The following is a 22742-nucleotide window of genomic DNA, read 5'->3' as shown; positions in this document are numbered from 1 at the left end:
ATTTCTTCTTGGCATACCGTCGACTATCTCGACCTCGGACCGCCGCCACTGAATCTTTTCCTGCTTGCGCCACTGATCCCGACCCCCTACCAGTGTGGGGATTCGACGAGCATCTATCGCGACGTACATAGTATCCCGAATACCTAAATCCGCAAAACCTGCCCAATAGTGTGAACAGTTACATTTGGGTTGCCTGGTCTTCATCGATCGCCGGCGCTGCCCGGGCGTTACAGAACCTGCTGTTCCAGAATCGTCGTCCACATCTCCGCCGTGATCCGAGCAGCGCACCATGGCGAATACCGCCCTCAACTTTATTACCTTCAATCAGGACCATAGCTGTCTGGCCGTCGGTGAGTTCCCTTGCTGTCTGCTTTTGTGGTTTCATACGGATTTTCCAGATCAAAGTTACTAATTGTTTTGCGTTCCATTTTGCTAGGTACTTCCAAGGGTTTCCGAATCTACCACACCGACCCGTTCTCCAAAATCTTCAGCAGCGATGATGGCAACATTGCTATTATTGAGATGCTATTCTCGACATCTCTTGTCGCCCTGATCCTTTCCCCTCGACACTTGATAATACAAAACACAAAGGTGAGTGCTAACCACTTGCTGGCAATTATTCATGCCGAGTTATGATACTCCTCTGACGATAAATAGAGATCCTCAGTCATCTGCGAACTTACCTTTCCATCAGCCGTGCTCGCCGTGCGTCTCAACCGGAAACGTCTCGCCGTCGTTCTCGAATCCGAAATCTACTTATATGACATTTCTAATATGAGCCTTCTCTTCACGATTCCCACGTCTCCCAACCCAGGCGCAATTTGCGCTCTATCACCTTCTTCAGAGAACTGCTACATTGCGTATCCTTTACCGAAACCTCGGGAGGACTCAGGAGACAAAAGACCAGCCCATGCGCCTCCCCTCTCAACGTACGTTGCACCGACATCGGGAGAGGTTTTGGTGTTCGACACACTCACATTGAAGGCTGTGAATGTCATCGAGGCTCATCGTTCACCACTGTGCTGCATCTGCCTCAATAGTGAAGGAACGCTCTTGGCTACAGCAAGCGAGACTGGTACCATTATCCGCGTCTTCTCGGTCCCTGGAGGTCAGAAACTCTACCAGTTCCGCCGGGGAACCTATCCCTCCACTATTTACAGCATGTCTTTCAACCTCAGCTCTACCCTTCTCTGCGTTTCCTCAACTTCCGACACAGTTCACATCTTTCGTCTCGGAGCCCCTCCTCCAGACAACAATTCCGCTGCCGCCTCAGCAGAGACACCTGCTTCACCTCGCCAGGATCGCTGGTCGAGGTCACGCAGCTATGACAGTAACAATGAGTCGCCTGTGGGGAGTGCGGCTGGTTCTCCACGAAGCGACCTGGCGGAACCCGCTGGGCTAGGTAACGGCAGCTCTTCTCATCACCAGCAACATATCAACAGGCGGCAAAGTGGCTCCTTTAGTAGCATGCTCCGGCGCTCGTCGCAGATTATGGGTCGCAGCGTGGCCGGCGTCGTTGGCTCATACTTGCCGCAGACGGTGACAGAGATGTGGGAACCCCTCAGAGACTTTGCGTACATCAAGATTCCAAAGTCTTCTAACGCGCCGACGGGCCAAGCCCGTGGGAACAACAACGGGGGCGGGTCGCAGCCGCTGACTGGCCCGCTTCGAAGTGTCGTGGCCATGAGCAGCAGCAGTCCTCAAGTAATGGTGGTCACTAGTGACGGTGGCTTTTATGTGTACAACATTGACATGGAGCATGGCGGAGAGGGCTACCTGGTCAAACAATTCTCGTAAGTTATCGCACCGTTGTCTCGTCATCGTTATATGCTTGTGGTTCACAATACTAAAACAGATATCTTTGGCAGAGTCATTGATGGCGACGACAAATTGGACGCGTCCTCGTACGGCACATGAAGTGCTGTTGACGTGGCTCGTAATGTGAGATGGTGAATGGAAGTTGGGACTTGTGGGAGTAGAAGATGGGGGGCCCCGATTGAGCATTAGGAGGCGTCCGGAGAATTTTCTCTATCTATCTTATCCTACTTCCGTTTATTCTGGTCTGTACCTAAAGGAGGCGGTATGGTCTATGAGGAGGCTACGGCACCTTGCATTCTTGACGCAGGTAATTTGGAGGAACTTGCTTGCCCAGTGGCTGACTGCTACGAAAGAGCGCGCATTTGTTTCCTCGAGTGCCAATTACACATCAAACTAATTGTTATCATGAGTCCCACGAGTACACCTTTGGTCTACGGCACAGGATTGCTTCAGATCATATACTAGACCAGCAACAGCACCTTGTCGTCATGAAAGCATAACCAAGTAATTTGGAATCAAGTCAAAACAGCAGCTGTTCTGCCAGATATATTTTGTGGCTCCCAACTAGCTTCAGGGCACCATGCATGGTTAAAGAGGAAGTTGGTGACATGTTATTGGGTGTGGATTGTGGCTTGTGGCTTGTGGTCCCCTCTTCATGCCTCTAGCAATATTCCGTGGTCGTTACTGATCGCGAGTACCTGATAACCTGGCGGTCAAATATCCTGTATTATCAAAAGATTGTGTACACGAAGGCTTTGAAGATGCCCCCGCCACCACCCTAAAATAGACAAAGTCAAGTAAACACCAGGCCAGCCGAAGTACAGCTGTCAAAATCATGCGCCGGGCAATCCATTCCAAAGTATCCCCCCCCCCCCCCCCAAAAAGAAAAGCCACTCCTGCAGGAGACCTTACCATAGCGCCATTCCATCAATCATATATCCGCACATATCATTCCGCATGAAGTTTAACCACTGAGGACACAAACCTAGGTTAACAGCTACCGACTGGACCTTGGGGTCAGTTGCTCAGCTGTCTCTGAAGTATCCAAAACTGGTATCAATGTAATATTAAAGAACGTCCGACGATCCACGTGGGCGAATAAACGAGAGATAGTGTTTCGGAGTCGACGCATGGGAGAAGAATACGCGTCACGCCGCCGAGTCGAGAAAGAAGTCGAGTTTACCTGGCGTAAGGACGGTTCATCAGAGCGATCTCCCTGGCGATTTCGCCCCATTCAAGTTCCCGCTTCACCCTAGATGAGCCCTTTTTCTTCGACTGGTTGAGCTCTTCCCATTTGAGAAGCTCGTACGCGAAACGGAGGTGGGGTTGAATAATGACATTGAGCCTGCGGGCTCGGACGAAGCAATATGCTCGAGGAAATGACAGACTTAACGATCGCATTACTTCGGCGATGCAGATGGTTGCACTGCGCGATACTCCAACGCGGCAATGTACCAACGTGGCTGTTCCGTTGCGCCGGCCACGCTCTGAAGTAAAACAAGTAAGCACTGTTCCGACTTTCAAAAGGTCGAGGGTTGCCGACTTACCAATAAAATCGAGGCATCTCTCGAATTCATCCGTCAAAGGATCAATTCCGTTATCCTGCACTCCTTGTACAATGCAGACGTTTTCTGGACCCCACTGCTCCAGCTCGCCTTCCCTCCACATCGAAGTCTCGCCAACACTCAAAATCTGAGTTATCCCCATCGCCCTCAAGAGGTCGGGGTTGTTCGCGTGACATAGGTTACCGAGGTACATATACTCAAGAACTCTGCTAGGCAATGATCCATCTAGGCCGGGAAGCCATGCTGGCTCCTTGATCAGCGATGTGATTTCGCCGAGGCCCTTACCTGAGTGAACGGGCGACTCATGTAGCAACCGGGCCTCGATACAGGTAAGAAGAGCAACGTCAGTAGGATAGGCAAAGAAATTCCGCTTCTTGATGGTATGCAAGTCCAGCCAAGCATCAGGAATGCCCCTGCCAGTGCTGTAGCTGAAGTATGCGATTCCAAGCATGGTAGATTCGGTGTATCCATCGGCACAGTGGATGAGAATTTTTCTCTCTCTCCTATTAACAGGCGACAATGCCTGACCGTTCATATCGGTGTCGCCATCCCTATCGATATCGGTGCTGTTTGTAGCTGGGAGCGTGCCATGGGCTAAGTGATAAATCCACTTGCAGGTTTCCAAAATGCCATCGGCTTCGGCTTGTGACCATGTAGGTGGTAAGATGCTTCCAGAGGAGGGGAAGTCAATGTAGGGCCTCTGAGCAGGCTCAACGCGAGACTCAGCCAAGGCCCGCAGTGCTGAAGGGTTAAGCCGACCGACATCACTACATTCGATCAAAACATCGAACTGTTGGTCCTCCCCTGAGGAAGGTTCTGGTGTTGGACCGAGCCAAACATTGTGGGATATTTCCGATGCTCTGGTCATGTCATACATCTCCTTCCGCTCTTGGTGGAAAAAGTCGAGGACATTGCCAGTCAAATGGCCCTGAGCGTCGACAGCAACAATCTCCTTGTGGTTGTTCTCAAAGTTGTTGAATGGCGAACAACACATGAACGTATTGTAGTCCGGAACAGAGTGACCCTGAGCTTCGTGCCTCTGTCGCCATCGAAGCTGTGCCGTTGCAATATCGAGGCTCACTTTGCGAACAGCCGTCTCATCCTGACCATAAACAACAATGTCCGAAACCATGGCAGCTTTTGCAGCCTGAATCTGGAAGTTCCTCACACAAAAGCCATCGCGAGGGTCGACATCGAGAAATTCGGGGGCGGCGGCGGCCAGGTTGATGAGCTCCTGTGGGGCTATAGCACCTTTGAGGCGGGCGACGCTCAGATCACCGTCCGCTTTGACGAGCGTGACCCCTCGAACACATGTAGGTGTTTTGCGGAGTGAACGGTGGCGGGCGATGAAAAAAGCCTGCTGGATGTGATTGTGAGGATGGAGACCATGAAACCATGGGAAGACTTGGTTTGGGTCCGGCAAGGGCTGACGAGAGATATAGTCGACAGCGGCAGCCACATCGGCGGGGCCTACGGTATATACGGTGGCCGGGCCCGACTCGAATTTGGAGAACTTGTCGGGGGGGGACAACAACGAAGTCTGCTGAATCAAATCGTCGTCGCGAGGAGGTGATGGAGGAGGAGTATTTGGCTCCTCGGCGGGAACAGGACCTGGAGGACAAACTGGAAGATGCTTGTTTGGTACGGGCACTTGAGCAGTGCCAATGGACTCGAGCGATATGGTTGGGACGGATCCCACCGTCGACGTTGGGCGGTGCGGGGCAATGGGTCTCGGAAGGGCAATCGTCGCCATGCTGAAGTATGTATACTGTTCTTTCTGTTTTCTGTTCCTGTCTCCTTCACTTTCTTGCCTTGAACCGGCAGCTATTCGCAATTGAAGCTGTGCACCGGCTGTCTGCGAACAGTCGAGGCTGGGTTGGAAAGACGGCGGAGTTGTAATCAAGGCCTAAACCCACGCGTACAACGGGGCGCGACTCTTGTGCCAAGTTGGTAATGCCTGCAATCCAACCAAACTATGTTAGACGTCGATTTGGTAACAGACACAACAGATGAATGATAGAGGAGGCCTTCGAATGCTCATGAGATGAGCAGGAGAGAGAAAGATGCTCGAATCGTACGCCTGATTGATCCAAGTCCGAGATATGTTGGAAGGAAGAAGGAAGGGGGATGTTTGTTACCACGGCAGGTTGGGGTACTAATTAGACGGGCGTGGGAGCACGGGGGCAGTACAAGGGGGACAGACAGGGTGGAGAGGGCAGAAAGAGAGTACCAGGAGAGGGCTCTCGGGGAGGGAGACAGGAGGGAGAGATGATATCTGGAGGCAGTGAACGGTAAGGTGAGGAAGGCACTCGAACTAACCGCAAATCGGCTGGGCCTTGGATCGACTGGCTGGGGTGATGGGCGATCCTTATCGTGCGTGGCCAAAAAGCAACCAAACAGCAGGGTAGCTCCAGTTCGGCTTAGGTAGAGTGTGGTAGTGTAGCGTGTGTAGGTACGTTCCGGTAGTAGCGAAATGCAGTAGCGCCAGTTCGTGATAAGCTGGGGCGGCAGTGCCTATCGTCTCTCCGCTGTTTGTGAATGATACAAACGGCTCTGTGAACATGAGTCGAGCGTAGGAACTGAGCGTCGGTTGCTCCAATATTGTAGGCCGACGTTGAAGCTGCCAGTACGAGTGAGGACATGGACGAACAATGCTTTCCGAATGAAAGGCGGAGGAAGGTTATTTTGATGATGGCAGGAAGGGGGCGGGCGGCATCATGTCAAGAAAAGGTGTCGGATGATTGGGGAAATAAGAGGAAAGGAGCGAACGCACAGGGGGAAGCGAGGAAACCGTGGGATACCTACTACGTAGACTGAAGTAATAAAGGTTTTAGTTGTGTGCTAAGCTCATTGAAAGGAGTCGTGACACGCCAGGTACAGTGCCGGCGTCACCATGGTGAGAAGCGACCTTCAAACACATTACCCTACCTCACCTTACCACCTTCTACGTACCTTCAGATATCAGGTAATAAGTGTACCTACATTCTACTGGCATAGTCAGGTAAGGCAAGGTATCTTAGGCTTGTCCAACGTCGAGGAGATGGGCAGACAGCGCTCTCCAACATGCGAGACCAAGCAGACGTCCGCGCCCCGACTCCAAGCCACTTGACCTGGCATCCCATATTGTCCAATCAAGGAGCCCAAAGGATGTGGAGCTCTTATGGATAGAGGAGGGAGGAGGGGGTTGGAGAGGGACATGGGGGGAAGGGGGATCAGTGCCAATGGTGGGCAGCGTTTATTTGGCTTGGAGCACGGCCGCAGAGGGCTTTAGCAGTGCAAGTTAGCGCTAATGGTCGCGATACCCAAGGTATACATAATACGGAGTATGGGAGGGTGCCTTCATTGCCTAGGTGTTCATGTCTTGTGACCGTCACGCAGGATTTCTCTTGATGCTACTGAGGTGCGTGGGCTGATTGCTCACTATCGTGTTGTTCAATATTTCTTTGACTGCTGGCTGTCATCAAAGAAGGAAGCTACCAAGCTGGCAATCATTGAGTCTTCCATTCGAGATACCCAGGCGTGCTGCTAGGGAAGGTCTAGCGAGGCGCGATATTGGACCCCGGGTTTGTTTTACCCCTCACCTCGGCTTCTAAGGAACGATATCCAACCAAACCGTGCTAAGGTAGCGTATCCGTACGGATAGACATGTCTTTTGTCGATCTGGTCTAGGCCTCCAAGTCGTCCAATTCTCAATTGATTGAGGCAAAGATTGATTCTGTCAGGCGACAGAAGAAACACAGAGGTTTCCGTAGCGTACATCAGAAATGGATGACAACGGAAGACTCGGGGTCGAATGTAGCCGGGACCATCGCCTGTGTTGACAATTGGACCCATCGTCAGGTGCTCGGTCAAGGTATCGACGACAGTATGGAGTATTGTGAATTCAGATAGCATTGGTTTACACCAGCATCTTAGCAACTTGGGTAGGAAATGACGGCACTATACCAAGTGCCTACTTGTTTGTACAAAGAGAAATACTACTTACTGTTCGAAGGGAGGCAGTGTGAGAGGTGGTAAAGTGGTGAACCAAACGTTCAAAGGGTCGAGACAGCAAGACCCAGCCCCGGGGCCCCTTGGCTAGACCCAGGAAATCGGGGGTGGGGACGAGCGGGGGTGTCACATTCCAAGTGGGGAAGAAGCAAGGCGCTACTGTACGGCTGCTGCATCCAGTGGCATCCATGTGGTCGTAGCGCCAGTCTCAGCCATTGAGGGTGGACGGATTGAGTGCCATCACCGCACCGCTGCACCGCACCCGCCATACATCAAACAGACACGGTGAGACTCAGAGCATGCCATCGAGAACCACGATGAGATGACTCGATTGCCTTTACCTCTCCCTTTTTCCTTTGCTCAGTTTCCCAGTCTCTCAGTTTTGATGCCTGCGTGCATTCACAGTCTGCCGCGATATAATCATCGTACCGCCTGATAGTACACACAAATAGAAGAGGTAGTGAAATGGGTACCTATGTAGATAGTCATACACAGTGGTCCTTGAGGTATGGGAGACACTTCTAGTACTGGCTGACGTAAGGCAATGTACGATTAGATACCAGATAATGTGATTGAACGGTACCTTAGGTAGGTGGGCATGGAATTGGGAGTTGGGACTGTTGCGAGTGGTCACGGTTCTTGCGGGATTGCACATTAATGGTTGAAGGCACCGTAGGTAAGGTCGGTGCCCTATGTACTGTGTATGCCTATCGTTGATTTCGTTGGCTCAAAGTTGTTTGTATTTCGCGACATCCCTGCCTGTCTGCCCTTTTTGAAACATGTTGAGTGGCGACAAGAGACTCGAGTACCTAGGTATCTGCACCAGAGTTCCTCAAGACTACTGCTCTTGATCAGAGACGGAATGAGAGGGAGATCTCGCGCCCAAGGAAACTTCTACCGACGTCTTGAATTGCTTTACCAACTTATCTACTGAACACTTCATGTGCGACCTGGCACCACACACCAGTTCAGTCCAACTCAACGGCACGTTGCTACCTATGGTCGTCTCATTCCGTCTCCACTGGCCGGCTCATCCGCGGGGCCAGGGCCATACCTATTTCAGCCGGTTGCATTCGACCCTTTCGTGTGTCTCCAATTCTTCCTGGAAATCATCAAGTGCTAACTCTTCCCTGCTACCTACCTGTGAGTACGGAGAAACACCAAGCCACGCATACTTATCATGTGCAAATAGCCGTGGACGAATATTCCTTTGTGACAACTGGTAGAGGACACATACATGCCGGCATCTTTAATTCGGCTGAAGCTCAACGTCAGATGTAAGGGCCAGACTAGATGCGATGAAATGGATGAAACCGTGGCAGAACATCTCCCTGACTGCTGGTTCCCGGAACGGATGCATGTCTAAGGCAGTGGGCACTACCTGTACGTGGTAGTATACTAGATATTCCCGCCGGGCCCTAGGTTCAGCACGAGAGGGGCTCCACATCATACATTGGTGATTCTTGGATCGTTCTACTTAGCAAGCAGTACCAGGAACGCATCTGTCTATCCATGTGTCCTAGCCGAGTCCTTGTGCACAGTAGGTTCAGTCAACGCCAGCAGAGGACAATGTCGCCATAGCGGATTCCCTACCCTACGAGCTTCGGTGGACAGCGTCAGCAGCGAGATCGAAAGCCGTCAGCGCCAATAACAAAATCCCCAAGATCGATGCAGGGCAGCTACTTGGGTATTTTCCCACTTTTGTCACAGAAGCACTTATTTTGGAGCACCCGTCGCGGGGGTGGGCCTGAAGTCCCCACTATCTGAGGGACCTCACGTTAAGATGATATCTTAACATGGTTACTGGTACGGATACCTGAAGGCTTAGGTAGCTAGGTAGATCGATCCCTCCATGCCTCATGTGGCTGGTGCCACTAAAGCTCAATTGATGCTGACCTAAGGCAGGCCAGTCTTCCCTAGACGAGAAGCATCAACCATCTTACGTCATTGAGACGCATGAGAGCAAAACACTTGCGGAACGGAGCACATGCTTTCGGCCTTTCGCCTTACCGTTTACTGTCCTGTTCCTTAGGTAAGGCGAAAGGCAAGTCAATCTAAGGCAACACTGCGCACGCCCAGAGTATTACGCACCACTCCTGCTGGTTCCTGAGCTAACATCCACAAGTTGTCAAGGACCTAGATTAAAATCGACATCCTACAGATACTGAGGCGCGAAATCGAAGCGGCAACTCCCACCCAGCCCTGGAGCTTCATCAACAGCATCTCTACTTCCCTCCTCATGCTGTGGACTTCGAGCGGAAGCTGGGTCTAAGGTACGCATCAGCCCTCTTGAGTCCTTCTTGGCCTCTGCGCTGGTAGCCTTGGTAAGCCTTCTACTGCATCGCGTCAGTGATTGCGGTACGCACTTGTCGATCCCGCTTGAAAGATAACTAACGCGTCTTCTTTACTACCTAAAGTCTGCCTCTACGAAACCACGCCTCTACTCCTTGGCGATCGCGAAATTCATAGAACCCTGCTCCAGCCATGCTCAAGTCCACGTCGCTCCGCAGGCTCACCGACAGCCACCCGTGATACTTCAACCAACCACGCCTTTGACCACGACGCTTGACCTTCCTCACTTGTCTCCGATCTGCGCGTGATCTCCCCGTTCACTGGCCTCTGTGACGCATTCAGAAACCTCACATCATCGAACTTGACGAACTTAGCATAGTAAGCCCGACCTCGAATGATAACAGCGGAACAAAATGGACTCTTCAGAACAAAACCATACGTACGGCCTCAAGTGCCGCCTTGCCCCGGTGTCCCAGCCATCAACTGGGGGCGTCGACGATGGCATCCCAGCGGTGGCTGCACAGTTTTTCTATTCTTCAATACTACCCATAGACGACCCTTTGTCTCCAGGGACAATCGCTGGCGTGTCCGACGCCCGAACTGCTCGTGGCCCGATTCGTCCATTCTCCCTCGGTGACAATAATGCCCTCGAAAAGGCATGGCTTAGCTTTTTGTCTAACGATGATATTCAAGCTCACGAGCAGCTAGTTCGAGACAGGAAACTGAGTCCCAATACTGAGAAAGCCAACGCGCATAAACTGGGCCTCTTAGCGCGACACTTAGCTATCAAGCACCTCCAGAAGCATGGTGGCATCATTCAAACATCGACCACGGCCGGCGAAGCTTCGGATCTTCTTCCAGACACCCCGATATCTACATGTTGCCCGGAGTTATTCATTGATGTCTCTACCGAGCTCCAGAATACCTTTTGTGCGCTGGCCAGGAAACATCACCCTTCGCTCGGCCAGGAGAGAGTCGTGCAAGAAGTCATGATGGAACTCAGGGGTCTCGTAGCATCGAGCGAGACGCGCCCCCAGTTCGGGAGTGTCTCTTCTTCCCGGCCACGAGCGGACTCGGCTCGTTCGAGGCAAATGGAGATTGTCAGCTCATTCAGCCCTCGGCAAGAAGCTGCGAGCGAATTGCAGAGAATGGGAAGAGAGGTTGGCAACACGGGGTTGGAGTCTGGGTCGAGGACTAGATCTGATTCCCGGACAAGCGAGCAAACATCTCGGCCCTCCACGCCGGGTTTGGGCACTTCGTTCCGGCAGCATGCTGCCGACGATGGTATCTCTGGCAAACCGTTTGTGCGTGCTGGGCTTCGGCAGCGACCCCAAGATTCGCTGGCGACGTCGTTCCCTCCTTCGGAACAGTCGAAATCGAATGATGTCGAAAATCAAGATCCAAGGCGTTCGTTCACTATGCCAGAGCCGCCCAGAACCAGATCGAACACTTCGCAAGCTAAAATTGTCAGCGATGAAAGTTACAGAAGAGAAGCTATTGACGTTGTTGTCGGCATCTCGCGGTTGCATATGGTGTCCATCCCGGCTCTACAAATGAAGCCCATTTACTGGTCCCCTGTGAACGACATTGCAATGGTCCTACGTGCCACCTGGTTCTACAGGTTCGTTGTTCTAATTGCTCAAATGTGTTCGAGGCTCTAACAGATAGATAGAGATACGATGCTACCAATACCCCCAGCTGTAGCGAATCAATTAGAGGCTGGCTACCGAGAGCTCAAGCCTCACACCGAGACGTGGAATGATGAGCTCCGTTGCGCCGTTGATGTAGGGCCTCTTGGCGAGGAAAAAGTCTCACATCGATTATGGCCAGAGAACGTAAGTCAACCTAGCGACGGAGACAAGGAGCCAGTTTCGGATACTCGTATCTCATCAGATCCGTTCTGTGCCGCAAGCTGCTTTCGTGGGGAGGCGGCAGCAGAGGGTGCCATCGATCCAAACCTGAAGACTGCCTCGGCTACGCAACAGCATCGAAGTTACGCAACTTATCATGTCATCTATAAAGATGCTTCCAAGGCCTTTCTCCTCAAACCTAGTCTCAAGCCATCTGCCTACTACGGCAGGAGACCTGTTGCGAAGATTATGAAGGGGATGACCGTCGGCATTCCAGTTGTACGTGGCTTTGATCGTGCGGTGTGGGAGCGTACACATGACAAAAACCGGCCTCGAGAAGCCACCAAGCAGCCAGCTTCTTCCGCCAGCAACACGATCGAGGCAGTCGGACAAGACGTCTGCGCGGCCTGCAAGGCTGAAAAAGAGCGCGGCCAAGTTACCGACCTTGTGTTGGTGGTTCACGGAATCGGCCAAAAGTTTGCGGAACGAGTCGAAAGCTTCCACTTCACCCACGCTATCAACGCTTTTCGGCGTGATGTTAACACGGAGTTGGCGAACCCAATTGTCAAGGGAGTGTTAAGAGATGGCCAGAATGGTATCATGGTACTTCCCATCAACTGGCGGCATACACTCTCGTTCGAGGAAGGCGGCCCAATGACAGAGGAAGACAAAGCACAACACGTGCCAGACGGGTTCAGTCTTAAAGATATCGAGCCTGGCAGTATTCCCGCAGTTAGGAGTATGATATCGGATGTCATGTTCGACATACCCTTCTATTTATCTCACCACAAGGGCAAGATGATCAACGCGCTGGTGACAGAGGCCAATCGTGTGTATCGCCTCTGGTGCCGCAACAACCCCGGATTCGCAGATAGAGGGCGCACTCACCTCATCGGTCATTCTCTGGGTAGCGCCATGGCTATTGAAATTCTTTCTCGACAACCCGCACGTGTTCCGCAATTAGACCTCTCGACAAGAATGCCGAAGCCCGACTTCTTTGAGTTCGACACGAAGAACTTATTCTTGGTTGGAAGCCCCGCTGGTTTCTTCCTGCTCTTGGAACGAGGCATGCTTCAACCTCGGCGCGGTAGGGTGAAGCCTGGAGCTGATCCCGCCGACGTTAATGCGCCAGAAGTAACGGGCGAGGCCGGGCGATACGGTTGCATCGCCGTAGATAACATCTATAATGTACTGGCCAAGGAGGATCCCATCGCTTACCTCCTGAATGGTACCATCGATCCGGTGTATGCAACCAGCCTGAGAACAGCACATGTCCCGTCAAGCGCCACCTCCCTTTTCAGATACGTTGGCAATGCAGTGAAAAGTCTTGTGCCCGGCGCAGCACCTACGCCAGCCACCATGGCCCCTCCTCCGGCCCCAAAGCCAAACTTTGCGCGCTTGCCTTCGCAGCTCGAGCTTGAGGTTCACGACTTCACGCGAGAGGAGATTGCTGAGCGAAAGGCTTATCTCCTTAATGACAATGGCCAGATCGACTACTACCTCAGGTTCGGCGGCGGGCCACTGGAGATCCAGTACCTCAACATGCTGAGCGCGCATACTTGCTACTGGACGAGTCAGGACTTCATTCGCATGTTGTGTATGGAAGTGGGCAGGAAACCTGGCAGAGAGAACACGATACCTGCCATGAGAGCTCAGAAGGCGGCTAAGAGGCCGCTTGGGTGATAGACAGCTCAGACCGTCCTTCTCAGATAGCTTTACGTACATAGGTCACGGTTTTAAATTACGCTTGGTGTGATAGAGAGGCATGGAGTTTCCTGAAATATTAAGACAATGTAAAGAATCCTTACGTTCTTATATACAGGTGTCATTTTGTTTGAGTTTTTACCCCGTTCTCAGATTTCTGTATCCTCGTCCGCAACGTCTCAGCGAAAGTGACGAATCTCTACCACCTCGAGCCTTGCACCTTGATTGCTGGGTCGACGATCCTCTGGCATAATATAATGCCCTCAAAACCCGTCGTCAATCTCCATCAAGTCATGGTCGAGGTCATCATCCAAGCCATACTCGTCACCTCCGTCGGCGCCGTAGCCGTCCCTACCAGCACCAACCTCTTCGAGCTCCTGAATTCGCTCCAAGTCCATTTTCTCCTTGTGCCTCATTAAGTCCTCGTAATTCCAGGTGCTCACACCCTCCTGATCTTTTGCTCGGAACGGCTGGGCCATTTGTTTGAGGAAACGCCGGGCGCTGCTGACGGCCATGTCCGTGCTGACGTTTGTGTCGGCATCGAGCAGGCCCTGATTGATCCATTTGGGCAGCTGTGTCCGCTTCTTCTGGAATCTGCGGTCCGCGAGGACCATGATGCCGTAATCGTCCTTACCTCTCAAGACTCGACCGAGACACTGCGCGGCGTGGCGCATAGCGTCGAAGGACAGGAAGTCGTTCTCGCGGATGCGATACGTTTCTCGCAGGAACTCGAGACGGGCCTTGAGGATGCGGGACTCGGTGTACTGGAACGGCACGCCTATGCACAACACGGTCCGACCGTATTGGTGATCGAAATCGATGCCCTCCGAGACCTTGCCACGGGCGACACAGAGTAGTACGGCGCCGCGGCCATTGCAGCAGGCTGTCCTGTACGTCTCTAGCGCGAGCGACGTCTCTTGTGCATCTGGTGTCTCAACCAGAATCAGCTTGTACTTCCAGACTTCTTCGAGAATATTCATGCCCTGCCACATGCTGATGATGGACTCCATGTACAAGTAGGAGGGGAAGAAAACGACCATGCCGTCTGGCGTGATTTTGGCAAACTCGGTTAGGAGAGTGCCGTAATTACGGACGACACTCGGCTCGTTCCGGACCTGAAAACTGGTCGAGATGGAAGATTGGTCGCTTCCACGAGTCACGATCATTGGCAGGAACGATCTTCTGGCCAAGGTCATGCTGTAGGACTCCTGCACAACGGTTGAGAACCCCAGCATCTTTGGATACATTTCAAGTGGAGAAATTGTTCCTGACGTGATGATGACGGAGCTGAATCTGTCAAAGACGGGCTTGATTGCGATGGCGGCGTCGAGACACGTGAAGTGCAGGACAGGGTTGGGTACCTCTGCCGTTTCTGACTCGAAAGGCTCGAGAATGAGCAGGAAACCCTTCTCATACGTCGCCACAAGCGTTGCGAATGTAGCAACTTCCTGCAGGGGTTGATAGTCCTCAATATTGGTAAGCTCAAGGGTCCGCACAAGTGACGTCAATCTCTCGGCGCAGAATCTAAGTGGCTTCTTTTCGATGAATGTGTATTCCTTGAGATGGGCGAGGAAAGACGGGGGTGTTTCCGATATCGTATGCCTGACCTTCATCCTAGTCTGGCGAAAGAAAGTTCAGCAACTGCATGCTTGACACAGTCCTTGTGTGTAGCTAACATACCTTGAGATACTCGATAAATCTCTTTAGGAAGGACACAAAGTGTTCCGCTCTCCTGATGTTACCCGGAACCGCTTCCTTGAGCAGATCATCGGGAAGTGCTATGAATACATCAGTCCACATTCAGCCAGCAAGTGAGCTAGCGGGTGGTATTGCCTACCTGGATTCGCCATGAACGCATCTTCTTGCCGTGCTTCATCTGCGCCACGAAGTCCTTCGACCAGTTTCTGGTATTCGTTTTGTAATTGCTCTTGGTCGGTATCCCTCATTTCCGTAATCTTCCGTTCCAAGTTCTGCGCGCCCCTTGTGGCTTTCCGTAGAGAGTCTTCTGTGATGTCTGTGCTGAGAGATTCAATGCAGACGTTGTCGATATTGTGAGCCTCGTCAAAAACCACGATGCAGTCTTTTGAGAGCTCCCTTGATACCCTCTCGGCGATTTTGGGATCAAGTAGATAGTGGTACGAGTAGATGATAACGTTGCAAAATTGCATCTATTCGAAGTCAGTGGCACTGTACCAAACAAAGCCTTGTCTCCAGCGATTGGCTCTTTTACCATGCGTCTTGCGGTGAAGTACGGACATTGCTTGTGTTGCTCGCCGTACTTCAAGAGGCCCTCAAACGTCCAAACTCCGTTTGGAATCAGGTTGTGCGGCTCAAGCAGGTCCAAGTTCTGCCACAAGTCAGCAACATGTTAGATCCAAGGGAGATAAAAGGACTGTAGCCGAGACGTACATCATGGTAGACACAAACGTCGACGTTCTCGCCGCGGTCTTTTTTCTCCTTGACAAAGCCTGCTGTCAAGCTTCGACAGCGTGCATCGACGACGGAACCACTCTTCTCCTGTTTTACAGAGGGGTGAAGGCATAGGTTCTTTCGGCTTGTCAAGCCTAGGCCACGGAACTCTTCCTCCTCCCCAAGCTCTTGTGCTCGATACTTCATGAGAGCCTTGAGCTCAGCCAGAGCCTTTTCGATCTCAGACATTGTACCTGTAAACCTTTAGTTGCGGATCAGACGCGTATAAATGCAGACGATATGATCCTTACGAGAGCAATAGATTAGCTTTCGGTGCTCGGGGTTGTGTTGCTGGTAAGCGACGATGAGCGAGAGCAGCGAAACCGTCTTTCCTGTCCCTGAAGGCATCTCCAGTACGCAGTGCCCCCCTGCGTCCAGGGTCTCTGTGAGTTGGGGTAGCACGTCAGCGACATCGTTCGTCGTTCAATCCCGTTCGGACTATTGCTCACTTTTGAGATCACACATGTATCTGGAGCCAACATCAGCATTTGGTCAGCGTTATACTTGGCCTGAGAGCAGCTCGCACGGGGCCTAACTCACGCATATTGCTCAGGGTAGATCGAAGGATATGGGAAAAGGACCGGCAATTCGCTATGGGCTCCATGTTAGTTGCGACGCGGGATTCTTTTGCAATCGCGAGCTGTAACTGACTCGATGAAGAACTTCATCTTGAGACGGCAAGAGTGCCGCAGCTAGCGACACAGTCAAGTTGATCGTTCAACGTGAGTGCAAAGAGAGGCAGGAGCGATTCTGAATAATGAGAGAAGGTCGTGATGGTCAAGGATGTGTGTTGACGGATTGAGACTGATTAATGGGGAGGTGGAGTGGATTGAGGAGGAAATGGACCAGGTGGACGAGTAAAGCGGGAGCGCGGTCACGGGCGCCAGATTCCGAAGCAGATCTCATCAGACTAGTGCAATCTTGTGCTACAGAAGCGGCTCTATGGCTAGAGTTGTTCCAGAGGTAGTGGAGATCGAGATCGAGGTTGGGGCCGAGGTCGAGGTTGAGAAGGAGTTTGTGGTTACAGTCGAGACTAAGTCGTCAAGTGCGAAGCTCAATGGCCATCTTCTGCCGTGCCGAAAAGTTGTCTCGATGAGTGACGTGAGGCGGGCCCAGCGAACCTGAGGGATCGATCCCGACAGGCTACAGCTTCCCAGTCTTTGATGCCAAACAGTCGCGGCCTCACGTGATGAAGGAGCTTATGTCATCCAACGCTGGTCATCATCTTGTTCCGGGTTGGCTGGTGCTTGGCTGAGGTGCTTGTCACTTCAGGTTCAGCGCCTGCGCCAGGTAGTCCGCTGAAGAGTCGCGTTAGCACCTTTCTGCCACTTTTTGTCTCTGTCAATCATCATTTGATCCCTGTTTTGTTTGGTCCGTATCAGGATTCCAACCGATTCGTGTACTCGCGCTCTTTCGCGCAGAGACGTCAAACGCGATGCTGGTTATTCGTACTACTCACAGCACCGGCCACTCCTTTCGTGATTCAGCAAGAGGTGACTTCTCGGTAGTGGTTTCATCACGCCCACCTAGCGTTCGGATACTCAAGGTAGATTGTCTTTGACGGGATGGCTGACGGATCCGTCGGGAAGGCGGGGAATTGTTCTTGGCTACCCGCCCGGCACAGCATAAGGCTGAGGGGAATCGAACACACCCTGCGTATCTGCGCGGCACATTCTCACTGTGAAGGACGAGGTGGGATGCCACGACGATGGGGGCTCAGGGCATGTCAGACAACTTTCTGGGTGATGCAAAGCTTACCACCCATATGTACATTCGGTGTATCATGCAGCCAGAGGCACACGGAACCTACAGCTTGGTGTGAACCAATACTGAGACGGCAGGAGGTTGTTATGACCACCTCAGTGTCACGAAGCTGCCCAGCTGCTATGAAAGTATTACATGTGTTTTTAATTCTGCCTCTGCTGGCTGCTCGGGCAGTTCTCATATCGTTTACGCGTTATTAATACACAGTATCAAGGTATACTCTCACTGTGTCGATAGACTATGAAAGTATTATATTCGCTGGATATATTTTCAGTGGTCTCCCATATAGTTAGTGTCCAGTCTCGCAAGTTCAGGTTCTGCGGCATGGCTATGTGCCTGAGCGAGACTTCCTTTTTCGGCATGCGGAAGAACTTACTAGCACAGGAGGAGCGCCTGCCTTTAACACGCTCATTCATGGAAAGGGCTTCAACATAAGAATACAGAGGAATACAGCTCATGGACGTTTCTCAAGACGTCAGGACATACCGAACATGGTCTCAGCCCGAACTGTTCCTTGGATGCTCAACGGCACCGGTGTCTTTGCCACAAAACCCGGTAAAACATGACCTTGGGTTCATGGTAAATTCGTCGTCAGGGCTGCGTATTCACCTTGGCCTGTACGTGGCTTCGCATCTCATCAAGTCTTGCTTTTTACTATGAGCCGAGTTAAGATTACATCCACTATTACACCTATTACACCGTGCCCTACACGAGGAAGCGCGGCTCGAGCTCCCATGGACTGCAAGGCAGAGCTTGGTGATGCACTCAATTGGGGGAAAATCTAGCGCATTTATCGGCCACTCGCCTAGGCCAGCCAATGACTTGGCAGCGCATGGCTTGGCTCGCTGGTGTCTTCGCGGTATGCATCCGCTCGCTGACAACCTGAGGGCGGCCGTTGTAGGTACATGTAGGTGGTCACGATGATCTCTTCGCAGTGAAGTGAGATTTCCATGCCATTGGACGCAATCTCTTGACCGAGTCACAGTCAGCACTTAATCAGACGGCACTCCGGATCCTTTGGCAGCACGGATGCTTGCGCGAAGGAGCGCAGATACAGCTTTCCGATTTAGGCGGCATGTTGAAGGGTGGGAAATTCAGCTAAAGCTCGCACTGCTCGGAAGTGAGGTAGAATGCCTGTTCACCAAAGTTCCCTATCAAGCACCCACCTGGTTGCTCTGCTTACGCCCGGCTGCGGTCTCGCTTCTGGGGACCCTTGCTTCAGGTTCGCAGACGCCAGACTGAACGCAAGGATGCTGCTCATTCGGTGTCCACCTCGCAGTAGCGTACTGTCTACGGTGACATGGTAGGAAGTTAGAGGTCTGGGAGTTGGGAGATCGCAAGGTCTCGTAGGGTCAGTTTAATTTGGAATCAGCAGTCCTTACGTAGTCTGGACAGATGTGCCGACGTGGTGTGTTCTATACATGGCCAGATGCGCAAGACAAGATTATCGAAATCCTTCAATCCACAAAAACGATGCGAAGAAATGAAGGGAACAGTCGAGGAGAGCATAAGGACTGGCAGACCAGGTATCACAAATATTCGGTACTCCGATAACCGTGTGGTTAATTATCATGTCCTAGAGTTACAGCAGTTTGACAGTGGATTAGACTGAATGCAAGAGCCAAGGTCAAAGATTCGGACCGCGGCCAGACTTTTCGGGGATACCGGTGCCAATATGGGGATATGAGAAGGAGAGAAAAGAGAGTTGGTCGATGGAGGATGCCGTTGGCTTTGTCTTGACGGCTTCCATCCCACCCACAGAAAAGTACCTTGCAGAGCCTGAAGAGAGAACCTGGTATTACTACCTACGTACGTAGTGTCTGTAGTCTGTCGGCGGCCGAGGGACGTGCTCCATCCCCCCCCTGACATTGAAAGCCTTACGGACTTCCACACGGCACCTCAAAGTACCTAGGAAAGCACGACAGGCACAACCAGCCTCGCGGTGACCAGACATACATGCACCTGACTTGGATGGCACACACCTGCCTTGATTTGGAACCTGACCTTACTTTGATGGATCTTTTCTGCGTTGCCTCTATGTACCTTACAGAAGGTACGGATACCCTACGCCATGCCCTGTGACAGCTGCCACGAGCAAATCTGGATGGAGAAGAGGTATAAAAGACGGGAGGAAAGGCAGGGTTGGAAAGATTTCCCCAGGGGCAGGCACCGCCTACCGGGCAGACTGATGCTACTCGTGGATCTTAACAGATGTAATTCTGCTATACCTTAACAAAGTGACCGACCCGAGGGCCTCATACATGGTAGGTGGGTGAAAACGTACCACGATGCCGTATCAACTCGATTTCAACTATCTAATTGAGTTAAGCATTTACTGTAGGTGTAGAATGCCAGTTCATTAATGAACTCTTGCTCTGCCAGGCTTGAAGGTCCATTGATATGGCAAAAGGTTCTTCATGCAGCCGTAACCCTCACTCGCGATGTCTCCAATAATACTCACGTCTGCAGCGATCACCAAGATGAACCATTGCCAGCCTTAAAGACTCATAACTCAATACCGTGCAAAGCAGCCATAGACTCACGGAGCATGAGGGTGACAGATTGGGCTGCCCCATAGCGGACCCGGAACCCATTGCGAATATCTTCACATCGACTGTAGTAGGTGAATTCTAACCCGCCCACGGACGATTAGACTCCACACTTTGCCCGAAGAAGCCAGGGGTATTCGATAAGGTGCGCGCATTAGATTCTTGGCTGATTCCTTCGAGGCTATCGAATTAAGGCATCGTACATTGTTGGATGGAGAGTTGTCACATCCGTATTGCTGACGGTGCCATAGAAATCGGACCCTCTAGAGACAGGGCCCAACACCATGGCGATTGAAGACCCAACTGCTCCTGAATTCCTAGTCCTGACAAGAATACTTGGCATGGCGATTGGCAGCAGGCATTCCAACCCCAGCGTTGACGCCATGCAAACGGGCGCGAAGGCGCGCATGGCGACCTATGGGAACACGGGAGGAACAGGGTAATGAGGCGCCTGGGGCCGAGGGGGCGCAAGGAGCAACGCTAACCTTGGAAGTCAGAAAGCGAGTGAGGTGAGAGTATCTGCTGGTGAAAGAGCACGGCTTGCCGGCTGATGGAGTTTCGTTCTGATGCATTCTCTAATTGGACATAATAGATGATGATTTCTTGGAAGCGGCAACGCTGACCCGTTTGCGAAGTAGTGTGCCAAAGTGCCTGCTCTGTCTTCGAATATGTGCAGCCATGAAGTTGACATTTGATGGCGCCGATGAGCGCCACCCCGATCCCTCTCTTAAAGGTTATTTCATCGGCCCGTTATTTGCAGCTTCGCGAAGGCGGGAAGAGAATTCAAATCAGCGCCTCAGGTACGGATACCTAGTCGTTGTGCGGTACCTGGCCTACACTTGCTTTACTCCCCTTCCCCCTCTTTCCTCTCTCTCCCTCTCTTCCAGGGGTTTTTTTGGCCTCCAACACCAAACAAGGTACTCATCTTGCGGACGGCTGGGATGTTCCAACTTACAGATAGGGTACCATTAGGCTGCTCGCCCTGCAAAGGCGTCGAGGAACGGGCGGGGAGTCCAGAGGCTTGTACCTGGCCTTGCCCTAGGTAGGTACGGACTGCGGATACCCTTGATAGTATTCTTCTGAATATCAGACCCAACGCAGGCGCGGGCGCCAACGCCACGGTGGAGAACGGGTGGGTGCAACGGCTACAGACCTACCTAGAGCGAGACCTGCCCCAGCGAACCGCGATGTATCGATACCTGGAAAAAGTTGAGGGAAGGAATCTAAGACGGATGGCAGCTGGTCTACGGATGGATACCTTCATTCAAGTACGAAAACACGAGCATGTAATACCTATAGTGGTTTTCATTCCACCTCAACTCCTTCTTTATGCCGCGATCTAAGTTATCTCAGAGCAAAAGGATATTGGGGATTGAATGTCCGGAGCAGATTTGCATTAAAGTGTTGGCCGTTGGTTTATTATTACCTTGCCTTGACACACTCCGCACTCCGTAGGCATGTCGAAGTTCCAACGCTGGAAGGCGAAGCAATGCTTCAAAGTACTTCAAGTATCCCAAGTCGCTATGTACCGGGCGGTACTTAGGACAATGGCTGGGAAGGAACGAAAAGGTGAGTTACCTGATGCTAAAGTACCTCACTTAGCTCGCCCGACGGCTCCACCACGGCCGATGTGGCTCAATCGATCGTTAGAGTGTCCACTTTTACGCACGGGCTCCATCCGGTCTAGGTCAATGTCCCCGGCGAGTCTTTAATTAAACGGTTGGTTCAGACAGTTCCAACAACCAACGACAAACGGCGACAAGTTTTTCTCTCTCTCATCGTCTTGCTTTTGTTGTCCATGGTCGACCAACAACCCGAGGGCTGTGTGCTTGTTTGTGGGCGTGTCCGTGTGTCTCGTGTGTGAAAGACATCCAAGTGGGCTTGCTCCTCACTCGCATCCTGTACCCGACCTGAGGTAAGGTAGGTCTCTGAAGAAGACGCAGGACGCCCATTTCGCGTGAGAATTTAGATAGCCCAGCAAAGAGCACCATGGGAAGAAAAGGAGGAATCATACAGACAAAATCAACACCGAGGGCAGCCAACGTTCCCCAGCCCCCACCCTCTGACTGCATATCAACGCACAAGGTCAAGTTGAAGGACCTGGATATACTACTGGGTATCCGTATGCCGTGCATATCCTATTCGTTGAAATCAGTGCCTTTCTTCAAGGCCCTTTACTTGCACCCTTCTCTTCGAATCTCCTCTCTCCTCTTCCCTTTCCTTTCCTTGCCATCTTTTCCCCGGACCCCTGGCGCAGATGGTGCCAGTGACCGGTCAAGCCTCAAAGGCCGTATCCCTGTTTAGCCCCTAGGCAAGGCCCTCTCTCATTCCCAAGTTGCTGGACCGACCATTCACAACCCTGGAAATGGACGGATGAATGTGCTTCGCCTACGTTGGTGCAGGCATTCATCGTACCACCTGGCCCACCGCCCACATGCTGTTTTGTTGCTCAGCTTCCAGCTCTCTCATACTCCTCCGGGCCCCCCTCGACTTTCCCAGAGTTCCAGTCACTTTAGCTATGAGCCAGCTTCAGGCTTCAGATGACAGGGCCGTAGACCAGGGAGCCGCAGGCAGAGAGCACTTGAGGCAGGTCATCTGAGTCGAGACCTGTTGGAAAGCAGCATCTGGATTGGCAAGTCTCAATTACGACGAATACTCTCTGCAAGTCTGCAAATGGACCCCTAGCACCTACGGCGAACCCGGTCCCATTCACCGATGCCTTTCGGCTACAACCAAGTCTC

At 52.1% G+C, this 22742-nt stretch overlaps 6 protein-coding genes across 6 annotated transcripts; 3 read left to right on the top strand and 3 right to left on the bottom strand.

Annotated features, from left to right (window-relative positions):
- Positions 1–289: 289 nt before the first annotated feature.
- Positions 290–1917, top strand: CCOS01_13930 (autophagy-like protein 18; the record flags this gene model as incomplete). Its single annotated transcript, XM_060462074.1, has 4 exons — positions 290–350; positions 437–591; positions 658–1793; positions 1869–1917. 4 exons carry the CDS (start codon positions 290–292, stop codon positions 1915–1917), a joined length of 1401 nt encoding a protein of 466 aa, XP_060307170.1.
- A 1080-nt stretch (positions 1918–2997) lies between these two features.
- CCOS01_13929 (dual specificity phosphatase) lies at positions 2998–5136 on the bottom strand (the record flags this gene model as incomplete). The annotated part of the gene is made up of 2 exons (XM_060462073.1): positions 2998–3305; positions 3366–5136. The coding sequence occupies 2 exons, from the start codon at positions 5134–5136 to the stop codon at positions 2998–3000; spliced, it is 2079 nt and encodes a 692-aa protein (XP_060307169.1).
- Positions 5137–9329: 4193 nt separating this feature from the next.
- CCOS01_13928 (uncharacterized protein) lies at positions 9330–9973 on the top strand (the record flags this gene model as incomplete). The annotated part of the gene is made up of 3 exons (XM_060462072.1): positions 9330–9405; positions 9535–9646; positions 9856–9973. 3 exons carry the CDS (start codon positions 9330–9332, stop codon positions 9971–9973), a joined length of 306 nt encoding a protein of 101 aa, XP_060307168.1.
- A 105-nt stretch (positions 9974–10078) lies between these two features.
- Positions 10079–13198, top strand: CCOS01_13927 (DDHD domain-containing protein; the record flags this gene model as incomplete). The annotated part of the gene is made up of 2 exons (XM_060462071.1): positions 10079–11286; positions 11338–13198. The coding sequence occupies 2 exons, from the start codon at positions 10079–10081 to the stop codon at positions 13196–13198; spliced, it is 3069 nt and encodes a 1022-aa protein (XP_060307167.1).
- Positions 13199–13482: 284 nt separating this feature from the next.
- Positions 13483–16356, bottom strand: CCOS01_13926 (DNA repair helicase; the record flags this gene model as incomplete). Its single annotated transcript, XM_060462070.1, has 9 exons — positions 13483–14838; positions 14900–14997; positions 15057–15387; positions 15450–15566; positions 15629–15882; positions 15940–16071; positions 16138–16157; positions 16229–16279; positions 16340–16356. 9 exons carry the CDS (start codon positions 16354–16356, stop codon positions 13483–13485), a joined length of 2376 nt encoding a protein of 791 aa, XP_060307166.1.
- Positions 16357–18448: 2092 nt separating this feature from the next.
- On the bottom strand, positions 18449–18713 carry CCOS01_13925 (uncharacterized protein; the record flags this gene model as incomplete). The annotated part of the gene is made up of 2 exons (XM_060462069.1): positions 18449–18527; positions 18619–18713. The coding sequence occupies 2 exons, from the start codon at positions 18711–18713 to the stop codon at positions 18449–18451; spliced, it is 174 nt and encodes a 57-aa protein (XP_060307165.1).
- Positions 18714–22742: the final 4029 nt, after the last annotated feature.

The sequence above is a fragment of the Colletotrichum costaricense genome (genome assembly GCF_030867565.1).
Source record: "Colletotrichum costaricense strain IMI 309622 chromosome Unknown Scaffold_19.1, whole genome shotgun sequence".
Lineage (NCBI taxonomy): Eukaryota > Fungi > Ascomycota > Sordariomycetes > Glomerellales > Glomerellaceae > Colletotrichum > Colletotrichum costaricense.
The sequence above is the reverse complement of the archived record's forward strand: the minus strand, read 5'-3'. Positions and strand labels throughout refer to the sequence as shown.